The following is a 14,991-nucleotide window of genomic DNA, read 5'->3' as shown; positions in this document are numbered from 1 at the left end:
CCTGTTTCATTGTTCAATTATTCATTTTATGAAACCAATTTGCACACAATGACTTTGATTTCTGTATTGTCTCCACCAGTCTCTCTGAAGAATTTTCTGTTTAACTTTTCACAGATCAATGAGCCAAGAATTGAAAAGTTCAATTTATCTTCAAATCAGATAGTGCCACTACCTGGCTTACCACCGTCAGCAGACAATCTGCTGCACAACGTGACCCTGCAGTCCTTCTGGGTCCCCTTGGGAAGTTTCTGTTTCAGCAGCAGGAGCTTGATTTGGTTTATCTTCATCTCTTTCTCCTCTCTTTTGTAACCCTTGCTTACTATGAATAGAAGCCAGGTCTTTACCCAAAGTGTTGTAGGAGTGTGGAACAAAATGTCCAGCCATATGGTTGAAGTCAATACCTTGCTTTCTCTCAAGAAATGGCTGGATGAGACCGTGGGATTAATTAGCATCAGGGAAAGTGGACTTTGCTAGCTAATTAATCCCAAATTCTCACCCTGAAGGGAAAATGTCCACCACTAACAAAACCAAATCGTCCTTGTTCTATTCCAAACCCATAACAATTAACCACATATGTTTTCAGAAATATTTGGTCCCTATGTTAAAACACCGTTGCTCAGGTTAGTCTTACATTACATTTCTGAAGTAAAAAGATATCTAAACATTTTTGCTAAAAGAAGCCACCAAGCAGACAGTGACATAACAAAGCGGACCTACAGGTGAATACAGCAGCTCAAGTAACACCACAATTATAGAGTCCCTTCAGTCCATTTTCAGTAGCCACTCCCTCCAGTGCAGGACTCCAGCAAGCCACAGCCTAACTCAGCTGACTCTGCGGACTCAGCACCAGTCCATTGCAATACACACGCGGCAGACAGTTTTGGAGATACCCATTAACCTAAAAACCCTCTGCCTCCGGACTATGGGAGGAAAATGGAGCCCCAGAGACATACAGTATGGAGAAGATGCCAGCTCCTCACAGAGTGCACCGATCAGTAAGGGAATGCACAGCCAGAGCTGTGAGGCTACAGCGCTAACTGCAATGCATGCCATCCTCTTATTTACTCACAAACTGGTGAGGACATAATATCTATAAAGACATGGAATTTAACAAGGAGCTCATGTATTGTTCAACAGATATGCAGTGCAATTGACTAGGCTCCTAAAATTAAGTCAAGGGTATAGTTGCACAGAGTCCATTAGCTAGTGTAATTGCTTAATTGTCAGAACGAAAAAAAACACTTACACATGATCCACAGACACAGGTAACAATCATAGGTGTTTGCAAGTCAAATAAAGCTGGATGGAACTTCAGCACCCATAAGCAATCTCATTAATACCTCCTTAATAAGTGGTATCATACTCAAGTTATAACAAATATAACTTTTATTTCCCACATGCACTTGCAAGAACCCCAGGGGAAATGTACAGTAATGCTATTAAATACAATGTAAACGAGTGTTTCTTTAAGATGAAACATTGTAACATGCCTCTAAAATGTAGAATACTATGCTGATAGAAGGGAACTGTAATGTGAATAACAACAGCAGACCCAACCAAAGCATCAGTTCAGTCTTGAGGATTTATACAGAGTAGATGAAAACTGCAATATAAGCCTTGTGCAATGTGTTGAAAATAGACAATTGGCTTTTCACTTTGGGAACCCATTACGGTACATCATTTTCAATTGTAATATATACATATATCTAACCTATATGGTATAAAGCGATTTTGGTACATGACATAACATGACATACTGTACATCTAACATGCTGAAATAATTAGGTATTTGGGTTTTTTTAAATGCCAAGCATGCACTGTGATCCAACGTGTTTCCTTACAGTATATACAGTACCTGTATAATACATTTACATATTTCCATGTGGATCTTTTAGGAATCTCCACACAATCCAAAACTGCATCTGCTTAACTTTGACAACAAAAAGCCCAGAGTGAGAATACCTGAAACAATGAAAATATGCTAAAAATCTGTAGAAAACTAATTTCACCGATCTCACAAGACATGGAGGAAGAGCAAATGTGCAACTATTATGAAACAAATCTTAATCATTATTATATAAGCCTTCTTTTGTATATTTTTTTAAAAAGAGTGATATGAGTGAGAAAAGTTGGACCATATTTCATAAACATCTGCCTGCCTTTCACACAAGGAAAATCGAACTGTTGGTCTCCTAGGACTGTCAAGAACACAACAAAAAACAAGGCTTTGGAATGCAGTTGAAGATGCAAAGAACAGACACAGACAGTAATGAAATTAAAGCCCTTCTGCTGAAGGTTTAGAGTCTGGATTGGAAAGCGCTCCCTGAAAAACCCTCTGAAATCCTAGGGGAAAGAATTCCAGAGCTCTGTAGCGTAGCAAGAGAAGGCAAAAAGTTCAGCCTATTTGTCTACCAACACCTCTTACAGCAGAAACAGACTTGCTTCATTGCTGAGATCTGTTGAGATACATCTACAGGGTGCTGCCTCTGACAGTGCATGAGTACCAACAGTGCTGAAATGCATGTGGTGTTTTTGGACAGGTAACCAGATCCTTTGCAAATATACAGTAGGACTGGCTGTTTATCTGCTTTACAGGCTTGGGATATTATGCAAGCTGTACAATTGGACTAAAACTTCTCTTTATTATCCAAGCTATACATTTGGACTAAAACTTCTCTTTATGGGAAACAAAAGTTCTGTTAGCTCTCCTCCTGGTGGGACATATTGTACTGTTGTTGTAATATGGAAGAAATACCTAGAAATCATGTTATTTCGCTCTTTGCAACAGTTTGCTATAAAGCGCTTTACCGGTCTGTACTGTACAGTATGTTATAGGAGTTCATAATATACAGGTCACAGACAGAGCACGCCAGTTCAGTGAGACTTTTAAGAAAGATTTTGAAACGTTATCGTTCTAAAGTGCACCACAGTAATTGAGGAAATAACATTTACAAATAACTGAGTATGTTTCACATCTGATGTTGTATAGTATCGGCAAATGTACAGCAACATAACTCTTTAGACGTGATTTTAGTGAGCCCCACACAGACAATGTGTGGGCTCAGTTTCACCATTATTATACTATAAGCTTCCGCGTTTCTGGGAATAACGCCAGTTTCACTTATTTAATGTTGATCATTAAACATGTGCGTCGCTAAAGATTCTTCTCTTCAAGTGTGTCTTAAAAACCTGAGCAACAAAAGTCATCATTGCTTATACTGTAAAATATCAGACAACACCCATCTTGCATAAATCACAACTGATGGTTTCTGCGATGAAAGCTGGAAGTTAAGCTAAATAAATGGAAACTGAACGGCCGCAGGAGGAGGGGTCCTGTCATTTAATGACGTTTCTTGTCATCAAGAAGGGATCACAATTATCGGTGCGTCCGCTCGCCACTCCATGGAAATTATTCTGAAATTCCATCTATTAGTTGTTGGTCTTCTAAAAAATACCGAGTTTTGTTTCATACTCTAGTTGCCCATTAATTTTGTAGTCTGTTAAAAAAGCACTAAGTACCCGTGGTAATCGTGCTTTGACCATACCAGTTACCCGCCTCAATACCCAAAGATTTTGCTATTAACCTGGGAACACTCTCCAAATTCAGCATCCGCGGATCCAGCTGGACCTGCTGCAGAGCGGTAGGACTGAGGGCTGAGCGCAGAGACATTGTCTCCGTCCCCGCCGCAGAAAAAGAACGATTCACAAAGGGTCTTTTCCCGCGCCCTGTCGTGAAATCCGTGCTTCGTGGATGCGTTTTTTTTCAGAAGGCTTTTCTTTATTCCCTCTCTGAAACCTTTATAGACACCAGATATTCACTATCTATAATTATCTATAGTTGCACCAAGTTACCAGTACAAACATCGAGATGTTCTCGGTTGCTCTATCAAAAAAGGATTCAATGCATGTTTGTCCATTATTAATATAAATCCGTAGTCAATCAACTACCAGTGTATAGTCCTTTTTAACTGCAATGTTAACCTTGCTGTTTTCGGCACTCAGCCCGTCCGCTTTTCATAAAAGCTGATACCTTTTATAGGCATTAGAGAGCGAAAGACTCGCATTAACGCTTTGCTTAACAAAAAAGCAAATGTATCAACATTGCATTATCAAATTAAGTGTCACGGTTAATGCATTGTAAACTCTGCAAAGTGGTACTTTTAGAGTTCAAATTGTTCAGCAGTTATACAACGTGTCCTAGTGATCTACCAGGAGATCCTGTTAATAAAAAAATATGTAGCACACTTTGGATAAACGATTATATCCATACTGAAGCCAGGTACCAACTTCACTATACTGTATATGATAGGTGATATACAGTATATATATAGGAAATATTTTTTTTTAAATGCGTGTCTGTCGATTATAAACGATCACTCGACTATACCACACAGTAGTTCTTGCAGTTTAAAACATCTGGAAACTGTAAAAGCCCTTGCGTGCTGTACCCGAGTCCATTCCAGTGACCATTAAAATGAATGTGATGCGATGAATTCGCACATGTATCTCATAATGTGCTGCGCTTGGACAGAAAATTATAGGACGCTCAAGATAAAGCGGACGCGCTGCCTTTCTGCAACTTTTTCGCTTTCATTTGATCTCAACCTTCAGAAACCCGAAACTTCTTGGATAGAATCGCGGTTTGTAGTATACAGTATGTGTACTGTATAAGGAGAGTACTGTATAGTATTTTATCCGTGGCTATTTTGCATCGGGTTTCACAGACACAATTCCATCAAATAACATCTAAATGCCCAGACACCGAGAAGACTGCTTTGGTATACAGTACCTCCAGGTAATAAATATCACATACATTCCAGCACGTTCAAATACACTTCCTATTCTTCAAGAAGTTAAACTGTAACTTTTTATGGGAATATTATCTTCACCTCTAGCGACCATCTGCGCCTCTCCCATTGTACGTGGAAATACAGTATACAGTAACTGCTTAAATCCCTTCTACTTCAACGCAAGAAAACGAGAAAGAAAAAACACTGAAACTCATTTTCCTTTACGGAAGCTACTTCTGCTTTAGAATGGAAATGAACAGTATACCAACACTTAAAAACCTTTCCATATTTTAATTTATTCAACGTAATTAATCGGGAAGCACTTATTAAGCCTGTATTCAAATCCAGAGAAGACATGATCACTTTTCTATAAATACAATGTAAATAAAATCTCAGTTTAAGCCCGGCAGATAAAGTAAGCATCCCAGCACACAAATTTCACTCCATAGACAATCCCAAACAGCCTCTTGACTGGTGCATTATAAATCTCATTCCTCAAGAGGCAACACATCGCACTGTTCGGTGTAAAATACTGTGGCACATTTCGTTCTGAACTAGTAAAACTTTGCTTTTATTAGCGGTCGCAGAGGGGCTATGCCACAGCTCTTCACAAATGCTCACGGTACCCTTGGCCGGATTCAGATTTCAAGATATTAAAAGCCATTTCCAGAATCTGCTGAGCGACCTGCTGAGCTTCACATGTTCCCGGCGTGCCAGTTTTCTGCATTGCCCTGTCTCTGCAAAGGAGTGCTAAGTACTCAAGCACTGAAGCACAGTCTCCTGTGATACTTACGGGATGCCGGGAGAGCTGCATTGAAGCTGCTGATGCGGCTGAAAAAACAGAGCAATAGCGTTATCCCTGGTCCAGGAAGCTGCAGCATCTTCAGTTCTCCACTGCAGTTAAAAAACAAGCACAGGATACTGCTTTTATTCTCCTCGCCTCCTTTCCTTGCACCAACGTTTCCCCGCACACGGGCAGCCCAAGCTACAGACAGTCCCACCTCGGTCTGTTTTATTTGCGATAAATAAAGAGGACGATGCTGCCTCTGCGGTCTAACCTGTGCTTCTCACCAGCAATACACAACACTGCCGCTTCTCATTTATTAGCCCGCAGCACTCGAGCCCCCGTCGACAAATTAACGCCAGGCTGCTCAGAAGGACCCCTCCAGCCTCATAGCTCCGCCGCGGATCGGGACGTCGGCGATTATCACATAATTTCGGACAGCGTTTGAAAGGCTGTCAGAGACGCGAAGGTCGCTGTCCAGGTGCTGAAGTTGCCAGCAGCCGCGTCCTCTTGGCTCCCCCCCCCCCCCCCGTCCCCCCCTTTTCCACCATTTGGTACATTCCGCCAAACACTATCCTCCGGGGACTCGAGTCGGAGAACAGAAAGCAGGGATTTCTCCCGGGTCCTAGCGAGTGGCTGGGAAGAACGCGGAGGGGTGTCCCTCTCACACGTGCAGAACTAATGCCCATCGGTGTGTCACCGAGGCACCTATAATTCACGCTTTTCTGACTGCTCCGTGGACTCACGACAATGAAACTACCGAACGCAAGCCTCTTCGGTACTTACTGTACACAGGGCCAGCCATTGGATTATAATAGATGTTAGAATTCACCTTGAACCGCTAATTTTACCTTTTCATACAGCATTTCTGGGCGGGCCAGCTGCTTCTTTAGATACCTTTTTTGTTTGTTTGTTTGTTTGTTCGTTTGTTTGTTTGTAAAAACAAAAGGTTAAGATACCAAGCGCCAGACATTTACACGTTCTGCCTCTCTGTACTGTATATTGTGAAAGTTTTTTTTTTTAAGTTTGAATCCTACCAGTAACAAAACCAGCTTCAAAGCTCAGGATAGTCATACAGTACATGTGACGTACAGTAGACAACAGCGGTCAGAATGTTATTAAATAGCCATGGTCGTGCTAGTTTTACTCATACTGCAGAATGAGAATTTAAAAAAAAACACGTCTCAGTTTGCATTACAGTACCGGGCTGTGGATCCAACGGACTAATTGGCAGCTTGACCGAAACGAGAGGAGAGAGAGAGTACTCCGGTACGGAGGAGTACATACGGTATACTGTAGGTGCTGAAAACCCCGTATGAATCAGTCCACGAAAGTCCGAGGGGTCGGAGGTCAAGTTTACTCTGGCTGCTGAAAAATGACCTGTGATGCCTCCGTACACAGAAACATAACGGACCTACAGTGCATTACGTTAAAAGGGCAAGTGTATCTTTAAAAGGAATGCACCTCGCCCCCGAGCTCAAACTAATCGATTTTATCAAACTGCCTAAAAAAAAGAGGCGTTTGAATGCCTTAACGATTAACAGTATAACTCCTGTACAACATTTCCGGGGAATTGCTTTGTTTTGCTGCAGTGTGTTGTTCGTTACTAAAACAGCAATTATCAATAACTCCATACGCAAAATAGGGTATGGATTGCAAACGATAAGATGTGAAATAACAATTTAAAAAATTCTTACACTTACACAGTATATAGCGCTTTTCTGGACAGTCCACTCAGAGCGCTGCACAGGTAATGGGGTCTCTTCCCCACCAGCACCAGTGTCCAGCCCCACCTGGATGAAAGAGAGTAAACTTAGCGACGTGAAAGGGAATTATATTTATGATAAATGTGTTGTTTCTGTATGATTTTCACAAATGCTCTCAACATTTTCCATCAGAAAGCTGCTCATCGCTGGGACAGAGTCTATCAGGACAGACAGCGGTGCACAAGCGGGGCCACACGCTGGACTGGACACCAGACCACGGCACAGACCCATAGACAATTAATTAAGAGACACCGATTCATCTTGCCACCGGGTGTTTTGAGGGCTAGAGGATGAGGACCATCCGGACCCCAACAGAACATACAGACTTCACACAGAACCCGCTCGGGCTGGAATCGAACCCGGGACCTCGGAACCTATCGCCTGCTGCTGCCAGATTAAAACAAAGAGAGCAAAAAAAAAAAAGTTTTTTTTTCCTTTCCTTTTTTTGCGAATGATATTCGGTTAAGTTTGAAGATCGCGTTTGCCCTTTACAGTTTATGCCAGAAAGTTTTGGGGAAAAAAACAACGTTAAATGCCATCTAAAAATTATCAATACGAAAGAGACCGTTTATTAAAAGCTCCGTCCTTCATATCTGATTATCTGAAATGTGGTGACCATAGTTTTCGTGCTGCGAGTTATTATCCAGTCCCCATGATTTTCAGACATTTACCACTGTGTGGTGCGTTTACTTCCGATTCACCGATACGCTTACTGTAAAACAGTGTTCGTGTGATGCATAAATAGTGCATATTGTATCTGTACTGTCACCCACTCCATGGCTGTGTGGAATCAAGGAAAAAAGGAATAACAACAAGACATCCAGTTTTTTGTAGGCATTAAAGTTCTAAATAATTTATCGTTGTAATGATACAGATGTGTTCAACATGTTTTCACGGTCTGTATCTAGGGCGGGATTCAGAATCAATGCGGGCCGCTTGCTTTAGTAGTGCAATTTATAAAACACGGTTATTCCACCCCGGTCAGACTCATTATTAAAGAACTTTACATTTTCCACTGCAGTATGTTTCGTGTTCAGTGACAGGGCTGCAATCTAAAACGTAAACGTACTTAAACGGAAAGGACATTGTAACTTAATTAAGAGGATCTCTTTGTTTAATTTAACTAAATTGTCTGCGACACAAGGAAAAATCAGTTTGATAGCTCTCAAGGAAAACGAGTGGGAAATACAACCGCAGGTCTCTCACCTGCACTGTCAGACAAGGAGAAACGTTTCAGCTGGAGACAGGGCGTCCGGTTATCGAGTAATTATCCTGCTTACAGACCAGACATTTGCAATGTGTGCTTTAAAATGTGAAGATGGTCATTAAGACAGACAGATACAATTGCAAGTCGGTATGTTTGAGAAAGATTGAAGCCTACCAATTGACACCGCAGCTTCTTTGACAGCAGGCACTAGCGGATTAGTGAAATACGACTGGAGAAAGTAAAAAAGAACTACGTGGTTAATCTGCCGTTTCCGCAGTTTTGAAAACTGTTGGAGATACAACATACTGTACCAAAATATATATATATATCGGATTGTTTGCATGAAGTCTTGTTAAGATGCTTAAAACATCCCTCATCTATCTGGTCCAAGATACCAGAAAATTGCATGCAAATTTGTTTGCCTCTAGCTTGAGGGCAGTAAAAAGAAGCGGCCCTCCACATACTAAATGTTAAATGTTACATTTTACTGTGGGGGGTTGTGTTGAGATCTGGTACTTTACTTTCTTAGGTAGTAACATCTTCTGACCGTGTTTGTGAGGGATTTCTCCCATCTCCAAAACACATCCAGGTCAGACGAAACTGGACACCCCCCCGGACATGATGTTGGGACTAGAGGCCACACAGAGCAGGAGACGGAAGAAATAGATTTGTTTAGATGGTTCGTATTGCACCCCCCTGCGTGCTGGGCGTTGGACCTCAAGCAGGTTTGTGGAGGCCTGTCTGAAACCTTACACCCGACATCTGTTTTTGCTGAGTCTTCCTCTTCTTTTGTTTTTTTTTTTCGTTTTTCTTTCAGCATCGTCATCACTGTCTGGAAGACTCATTTCTTTGCCTTTGTCATGGAAGCTGAAGAGAGCTGGACGCTTCGTTGCACATCTCCCTGTGCTAATCCAGGGAGCTCCGACTCAGAGCCTTCGGAAAATGAATGGTAAAAGAAAAAAGCCACCCATCCACTATAGTTAAGGGCTGTAACTATGTGTAAATGTTTTAATGCAAATGAATACTATAGGTGTGGAACCAAAGAAGGTCTTTTTAATCATGATATTGTCTCTTAATTACATAGTTTATGTTATGATCAAGTGTGACTGTCCTTGTTGCACTTGTTACATGTCAAACCATATTTCTAACACATTGGGGCACATGAGAGGTACAACAAGGTGGCTTCGGAGAAGAAAGCTTGGAATTACATAACGTTACACAGGCTCAAGGAATAATTAAAAAACATCAACCTCAATAAATATATCCCAAAAAACAAAACAGTCATAGAAGCATTTGTTAGATTTTTCTTTGCACTACAACTTAGTTAGACTTAGCGTAAAACTAATTTACAGATTTAAAGCAGTTAAGACTGTTAACACAACTGGCACTCTTCAATTCCTATCAGCCAGTGATATCTATGTACCCTATTTCCTTCAAATTGGGAAAATATTGATAGATTTCAGCAAACTTCCTCACTGCTGTCAAAACAATAATAAAGGGCATCGTTCTGCAATTTAGCAAACAAAAAAGCTGATGTAATGGGTTTTTACATTGATCCTGTGGTCACGTTACCTTTCTATTTAAAAAAAAGGAGAATCTTTTCCAAAATGGGAATGGGGACTTTTAATACACTGACGAAATAATGGGCTTCTGAAGTGTTTCATCACCCTAATTAACTTGAACAAGTCAAAAGAAAAGTGAGCTTCAGCAGAATAAAGTAAAAGTATCTGATACCGATCAAGCATTATCTTGGAGTTCAATTACACTTCACGCAATCGGACGAATACAAATCTTTTCATGCACCTCCAGCTGCAAGGCTGAAAGGAGTTCCCCAGTGTTGTTTAGATTAATTTATTGCTTGTGCAGTAGATTTACTCAGAAAAAAAGAAAAGCATCGTAAATCTGTAAAAACCATAATCCATATACATCAGCGAAGGAGCGTGTGTTCCAGGGCTTCTTTTTCTGAAAAATGCAGTTCAATTTATTTTTTTGTAATTAAAAATCTAATTAGGCAATAAAAGCAATTAGAATTAATGTGTAGCAAGTAACCCGTATATAACATCTTCCATATTCACACATACCCTTGAGAAAATGTAACTATAAAGATTTGAATAAGCATGAAATCCAGGTGTGTTCTCAAATTTTTTCACAAAAAGTATATAAAACCAAAAACCTGCACAAACATATGAAAGGTATCAAATCAGGCTCTGATGTGACAATTTAAAACAGCATTTTCAGGGTTTTAGACATCTCCTGAGGGATATTTGACTGCTCTCCAGGCTGACACTGCCTCTGCTCTGTGCAGCTCATGTCATACATACTTAACTCTTATCTGAGATGACCCATCAGGAGCAAGGAGCTTTATTGCCTCTTAACTCTTTAGTCATTGAGCTTCATGCATACTTCTTCAGTCTGGATTTGCATGCACTCAGGTAAGTGACTTACTGATATCTAAGGGGACAGGATTCAAGAGCTCTGGGGTGCAAATCAGCAAGAATACTTTAGGTTCAGACCAGAGCCCATCCACCTGCTATCAGAAAGCTACTCACTGCATTCTTGGTGACCATCATAGCAACCCAGAGCCTTGTCCCAGAAGCACAGGGCACAAGGCGGGATTGGGTATCCACCAGTCACCACACAGGGCTTGCTCATACAGGTGCGCACGCACACGCACACGAAGGTGATCACAGTCTTTCACCAAGTTTCTGGCGAAAAGCCAATTGAACACAGGAAGAGCATGCAGGCTCCAGAGAGAAGGACCTGGAGTGCAGAATCAACCCCAAGAGCCGTGAAGCTGTGCTCCACACCACTGGAGTCCCAGCGGCTCATCAGAGCGGACAGCAAGCACCGAACATGCAGCACTGCACCGGGAGCAGGAGATGCACAGGACAGAGACTGCAGGTCGCTCAGACTACACCCGCTGTTGCCCAGAGGGGAACACGAGTGGGAGAGATTCTGCACGTTCCCGTCACATTCATCTCCCATCTGCCAAGGCAGGGAATGAACCTGATGTAGATTTTATGAGGGCTTTTGAAATAAAGCCTTAAGGAGATCCCCAGCGGGCCATCAGGTTAAACTGCAATATCACACAGCACATCACCGGGATCTCCATTGTTTAATGTTGCTGGGGAAACACAAGGAGTGCAAATCAATACACCTGCTTAATAGGCACAGACTACGACTAGTGGAAAATCCTTCAGGGCATAACAGCTCAGCGACATTCACTGATTAATACCGAAAGGTGAGAGGAGAATAGATGTTCATCTGTTGTCAGTCTGGATGCTGCAGGGTGACCAACGAAGTCTCCATGACAGAGAAGAAAAATGGAAAAGTTGGATTGCAAATGGAAAATATAAATATTCATCACGTACATCCGGTATTGTGCTTGCTACATTCCAATGTTTAGTGCAGTAACCCAAAGTTTTACTTTTTTTGTACAATAAGACAATTACAGAAGAAGATTTAAAATGGAAGAGATTACAGGAAAAAACCTTTTGATAGTTTTGAAAAGATGTGCAAAATCAAAAGCATTTGCTCATGCCTTGGTACACTATAGTCATGGTTCGACTCCAAGAACTTTGGGCTGTAGAACTGCAGTTCACATCTCTGCTGTGTGATACCAAAAGTTGTTGTAATTACATTAAGTTGTATAGTGTAATTCAACAGTCAACACTGCTCCTGCTTCTTCCCATTCTGAGATTGATGCTTTACTGCCTTGTTTTCACAGTGATCTGTTGACGTGGTGAAAAAGTTGTATTGTTCAAGAGATCTAAAAGACAGGTTTCAAGGGTTAAAAGATTAAATTAAGTAAAGTTTTTTTTTAGTTTGTTTATGCAAACATAAAGACATACAGTAACGTCCCAGAAAATTATTTTGGCAATGCACTATGTGTTTTTCCTGTTTTTTGTTAAAACTCCTGTTTGGATTTGAAGATAAGAAAACCTCCAAATTAGGAATTCAGGGAATACTATTTAAAGATTCACATGTCCAATGTGTAAAGATTTAATTTAATAGGTTATAGGTTCCCTTTTATAAGGAATTTTGGAAGAAAATACTGTCCTTACTGTATACTGTGTATGTTTAACGTTCTTTAACTTTGGCTTTTTTTAAAGAAAAACAATTCTGCCTAAAACTACTTTATTATGAAAGAAGGTGTATGCATATCAATAATCCTACATGCCCTTCAAAGAGCATTTTGGAAAATGTCTTGCTTGTTAAATTTTTTCTTTAAATGCGAGAGGTCCATTTCCTAACAACCTTACACAAGGTGTTGATGTCTAATTCCTTTGCAAAACAAATCATGCTCAAAGAAAGTGTCCATTATTTAAGATAAATAGTCATACAGTTTTCCATGGCTGAAGGTGCCTGCAGACAGGAATAATTTCTCCACTCATTATTCTGTTTGTACGTTAGAATCCACAAACAGCACTGGTTATTTGCACAGCAACTATCCTGATCATAGAAAATGTTTGTGCAAGCTTTTGGTTTTAAGAGCATTCGAGACACCAAATGGCAGCATGTGGACTTGGGAGAGTTATTTCAGATCTATTGTGAAGCTATATTTACATAAGAAAGGCAATGCAAATGATATTCAAATTTTATTTAAGTTCCATGGTATAAGATTACTACAATGACATATAAAGAACTGAGAACTGCTTAACAAAGAGGGGTTTCCTAAAATTCTACAATACAGGCAAAACAAAACTTAAACTGCATTAAACACAACTAGACTGAATGTTTTTATGATTAATTGAACTGCAACATGAAATGGCAAAGCAAACATTTACTACTATTCTTCAGTACCAACAAAACAATGTTTTAAGGATAACAAGACATTACATTGTATTTACTTTTCATTGCGTATATGTTACTAAGTACTAATAGTTTAAAAATTAGTAATGATCATGTTGTCTGTAACATGTTAGTACACTTTTCCACGCAACAATATTTTTAAAAAGATACTTCATATACCAGTCTTGAATAAATAGAAGCACAATGAAAACACAACAGTTTCAAATAAATCGTCCATTAGGTATGCTATATACAGTACATAATGTTATTTCTATTTTTTAAGGTTTCTTGATTATCTGAGTATTATTGGTCCTGGAGGCAAGGAAATACTGCACTCTGATAATATAACTTTCTACAAATCTCCATGTCTGGCATTCAGGTTGCTAAAATGAGTTGATTAAGAATCTGTATAAACAGCCATGCAAAAATACATGTTTTTAATTAAAATAAAGGAAAGCAAGAGATATTACCATGAACCCTATCTTCTTAAAGATTGATTTGAGCCATTTAAATATTCAGAGCTTAAAATTATGAAAACTTCTGGGAGACGAGACCTGTTTTTCATAGACTAGGGAACATCTGGTAGCAGCAGAGAGAGAGGTGGAGTGTTTTACTCAGAATTCACTAATGAAGTCCAGTTTGTTCTTGGCAGAGTTGATGGAGGACAGCACATGTGAGGACACTATGATGTTGATATGATGACTGTGAGTTGCTCAAGCCAGCCGGTAGGGCGGAAATATGGTGACATGGCGAAGAATTTCCCTAAACAAAAGAAGATCTTCGGTGCAGCTTGAGAGCAATTTCACAGGCCAACGGGACTTTGATGAAGTTCTTCAGCTAAAATGGCTCATGTTTCTGTAGACCTACCTGGAAATGCCAGTTGTTCCAGCAAGATAGTATAAGACCCCACGAGGTTTGGATCTCATGAAAACTTGTTTTCTCCTGCGCTGATCTAGCTGCTGCTGCACAGGGAGTGTGGCAGGACATCCCAAAGCAGTCTGTCCAGAGGCTGTTCATGTCTGTGTGTCAGCACTACCAGGAAAGTGTCATACTCATTTTTAACTTTCTAATGTTTTATTTTGGTATCATGCCGTGTTTCACAATGTAAACTCAGTCCTTTTGTTGATGTGTTCTGTGATTTTTGTATATTGTATATGCAAAAAGGTTAATTCTTTTTTTCTTTAGAATCAGTTAAACTTGATTTCGAGTGAAAGCTGCTCAGCTACAGTACTTAAGATGCAATTTTGGTTTCACCTGTGTTTGCAAGTTGTTCACTCCTGTCTAGGTCCTCCTAGAAAACCCATCACTGAAGAGAGAGTCCCACTGTCTACAGCCTGCTGATACAGATGCTCCAATGACTGCAGTTAATTTCAAAAATCTTGCAGCCAGCAAATAATTTTATGCCTGTGCTCCAGTAAGCGATGAAATGATTGAAAAAGTACCACTTAAACTACAAGAGCCTGATTTGGCTGTGCAAAAGCCATGATTTATTCATCTCATGCAGATGGTATTGATCCTGCCCCATCTCAAATGTGAAAGTGCATGCAAATAAATCTTTCTCTGCTCTATTTAAACAGTGTCACTTATATGAGTCGTATTCGTAAAAAATGCATGGTGTGGCATTATTATTTTTTATAATTTATTACATAGTTT

General features: G+C 40.1%; 1 protein-coding gene across 2 annotated transcripts in view; it reads right to left on the bottom strand.

Annotated features, from left to right (window-relative positions):
- Positions 1-6,082, bottom strand: part of cntnap2a (contactin associated protein 2a) — a 460,034-nt gene extending 453,952 nt beyond the window's left edge. Inside the window, exons 1-2 of one of the 2 annotated variants that reach the window (XM_015354892.2) lie at positions 5,849-6,082; positions 5,584-5,684 (exon numbers count right to left, since the gene is read on the bottom strand). In XM_015354892.2, coding sequence (XP_015210378.1) covers positions 5,584-5,671 — 88 coding nt within the window. In that variant the 5' untranslated portion in view covers positions 5,672-5,684; positions 5,849-6,082. The remainder of the gene's footprint in view (positions 1-5,583; positions 5,685-5,848) is intronic. The other variant, XM_015354893.2, reaches the window with a different exon arrangement.
- Between the last annotated feature and the right edge of the window lie 8,909 nt (positions 6,083-14,991).

This window comes from Lepisosteus oculatus, chromosome 6 (assembly GCF_040954835.1).
Source record: "Lepisosteus oculatus isolate fLepOcu1 chromosome 6, fLepOcu1.hap2, whole genome shotgun sequence".
Taxonomy (NCBI): domain Eukaryota; kingdom Metazoa; phylum Chordata; class Actinopteri; order Semionotiformes; family Lepisosteidae; genus Lepisosteus; species Lepisosteus oculatus.
The sequence above is the reverse complement of the archived record's forward strand: the minus strand, read 5'-3'. Positions and strand labels throughout refer to the sequence as shown.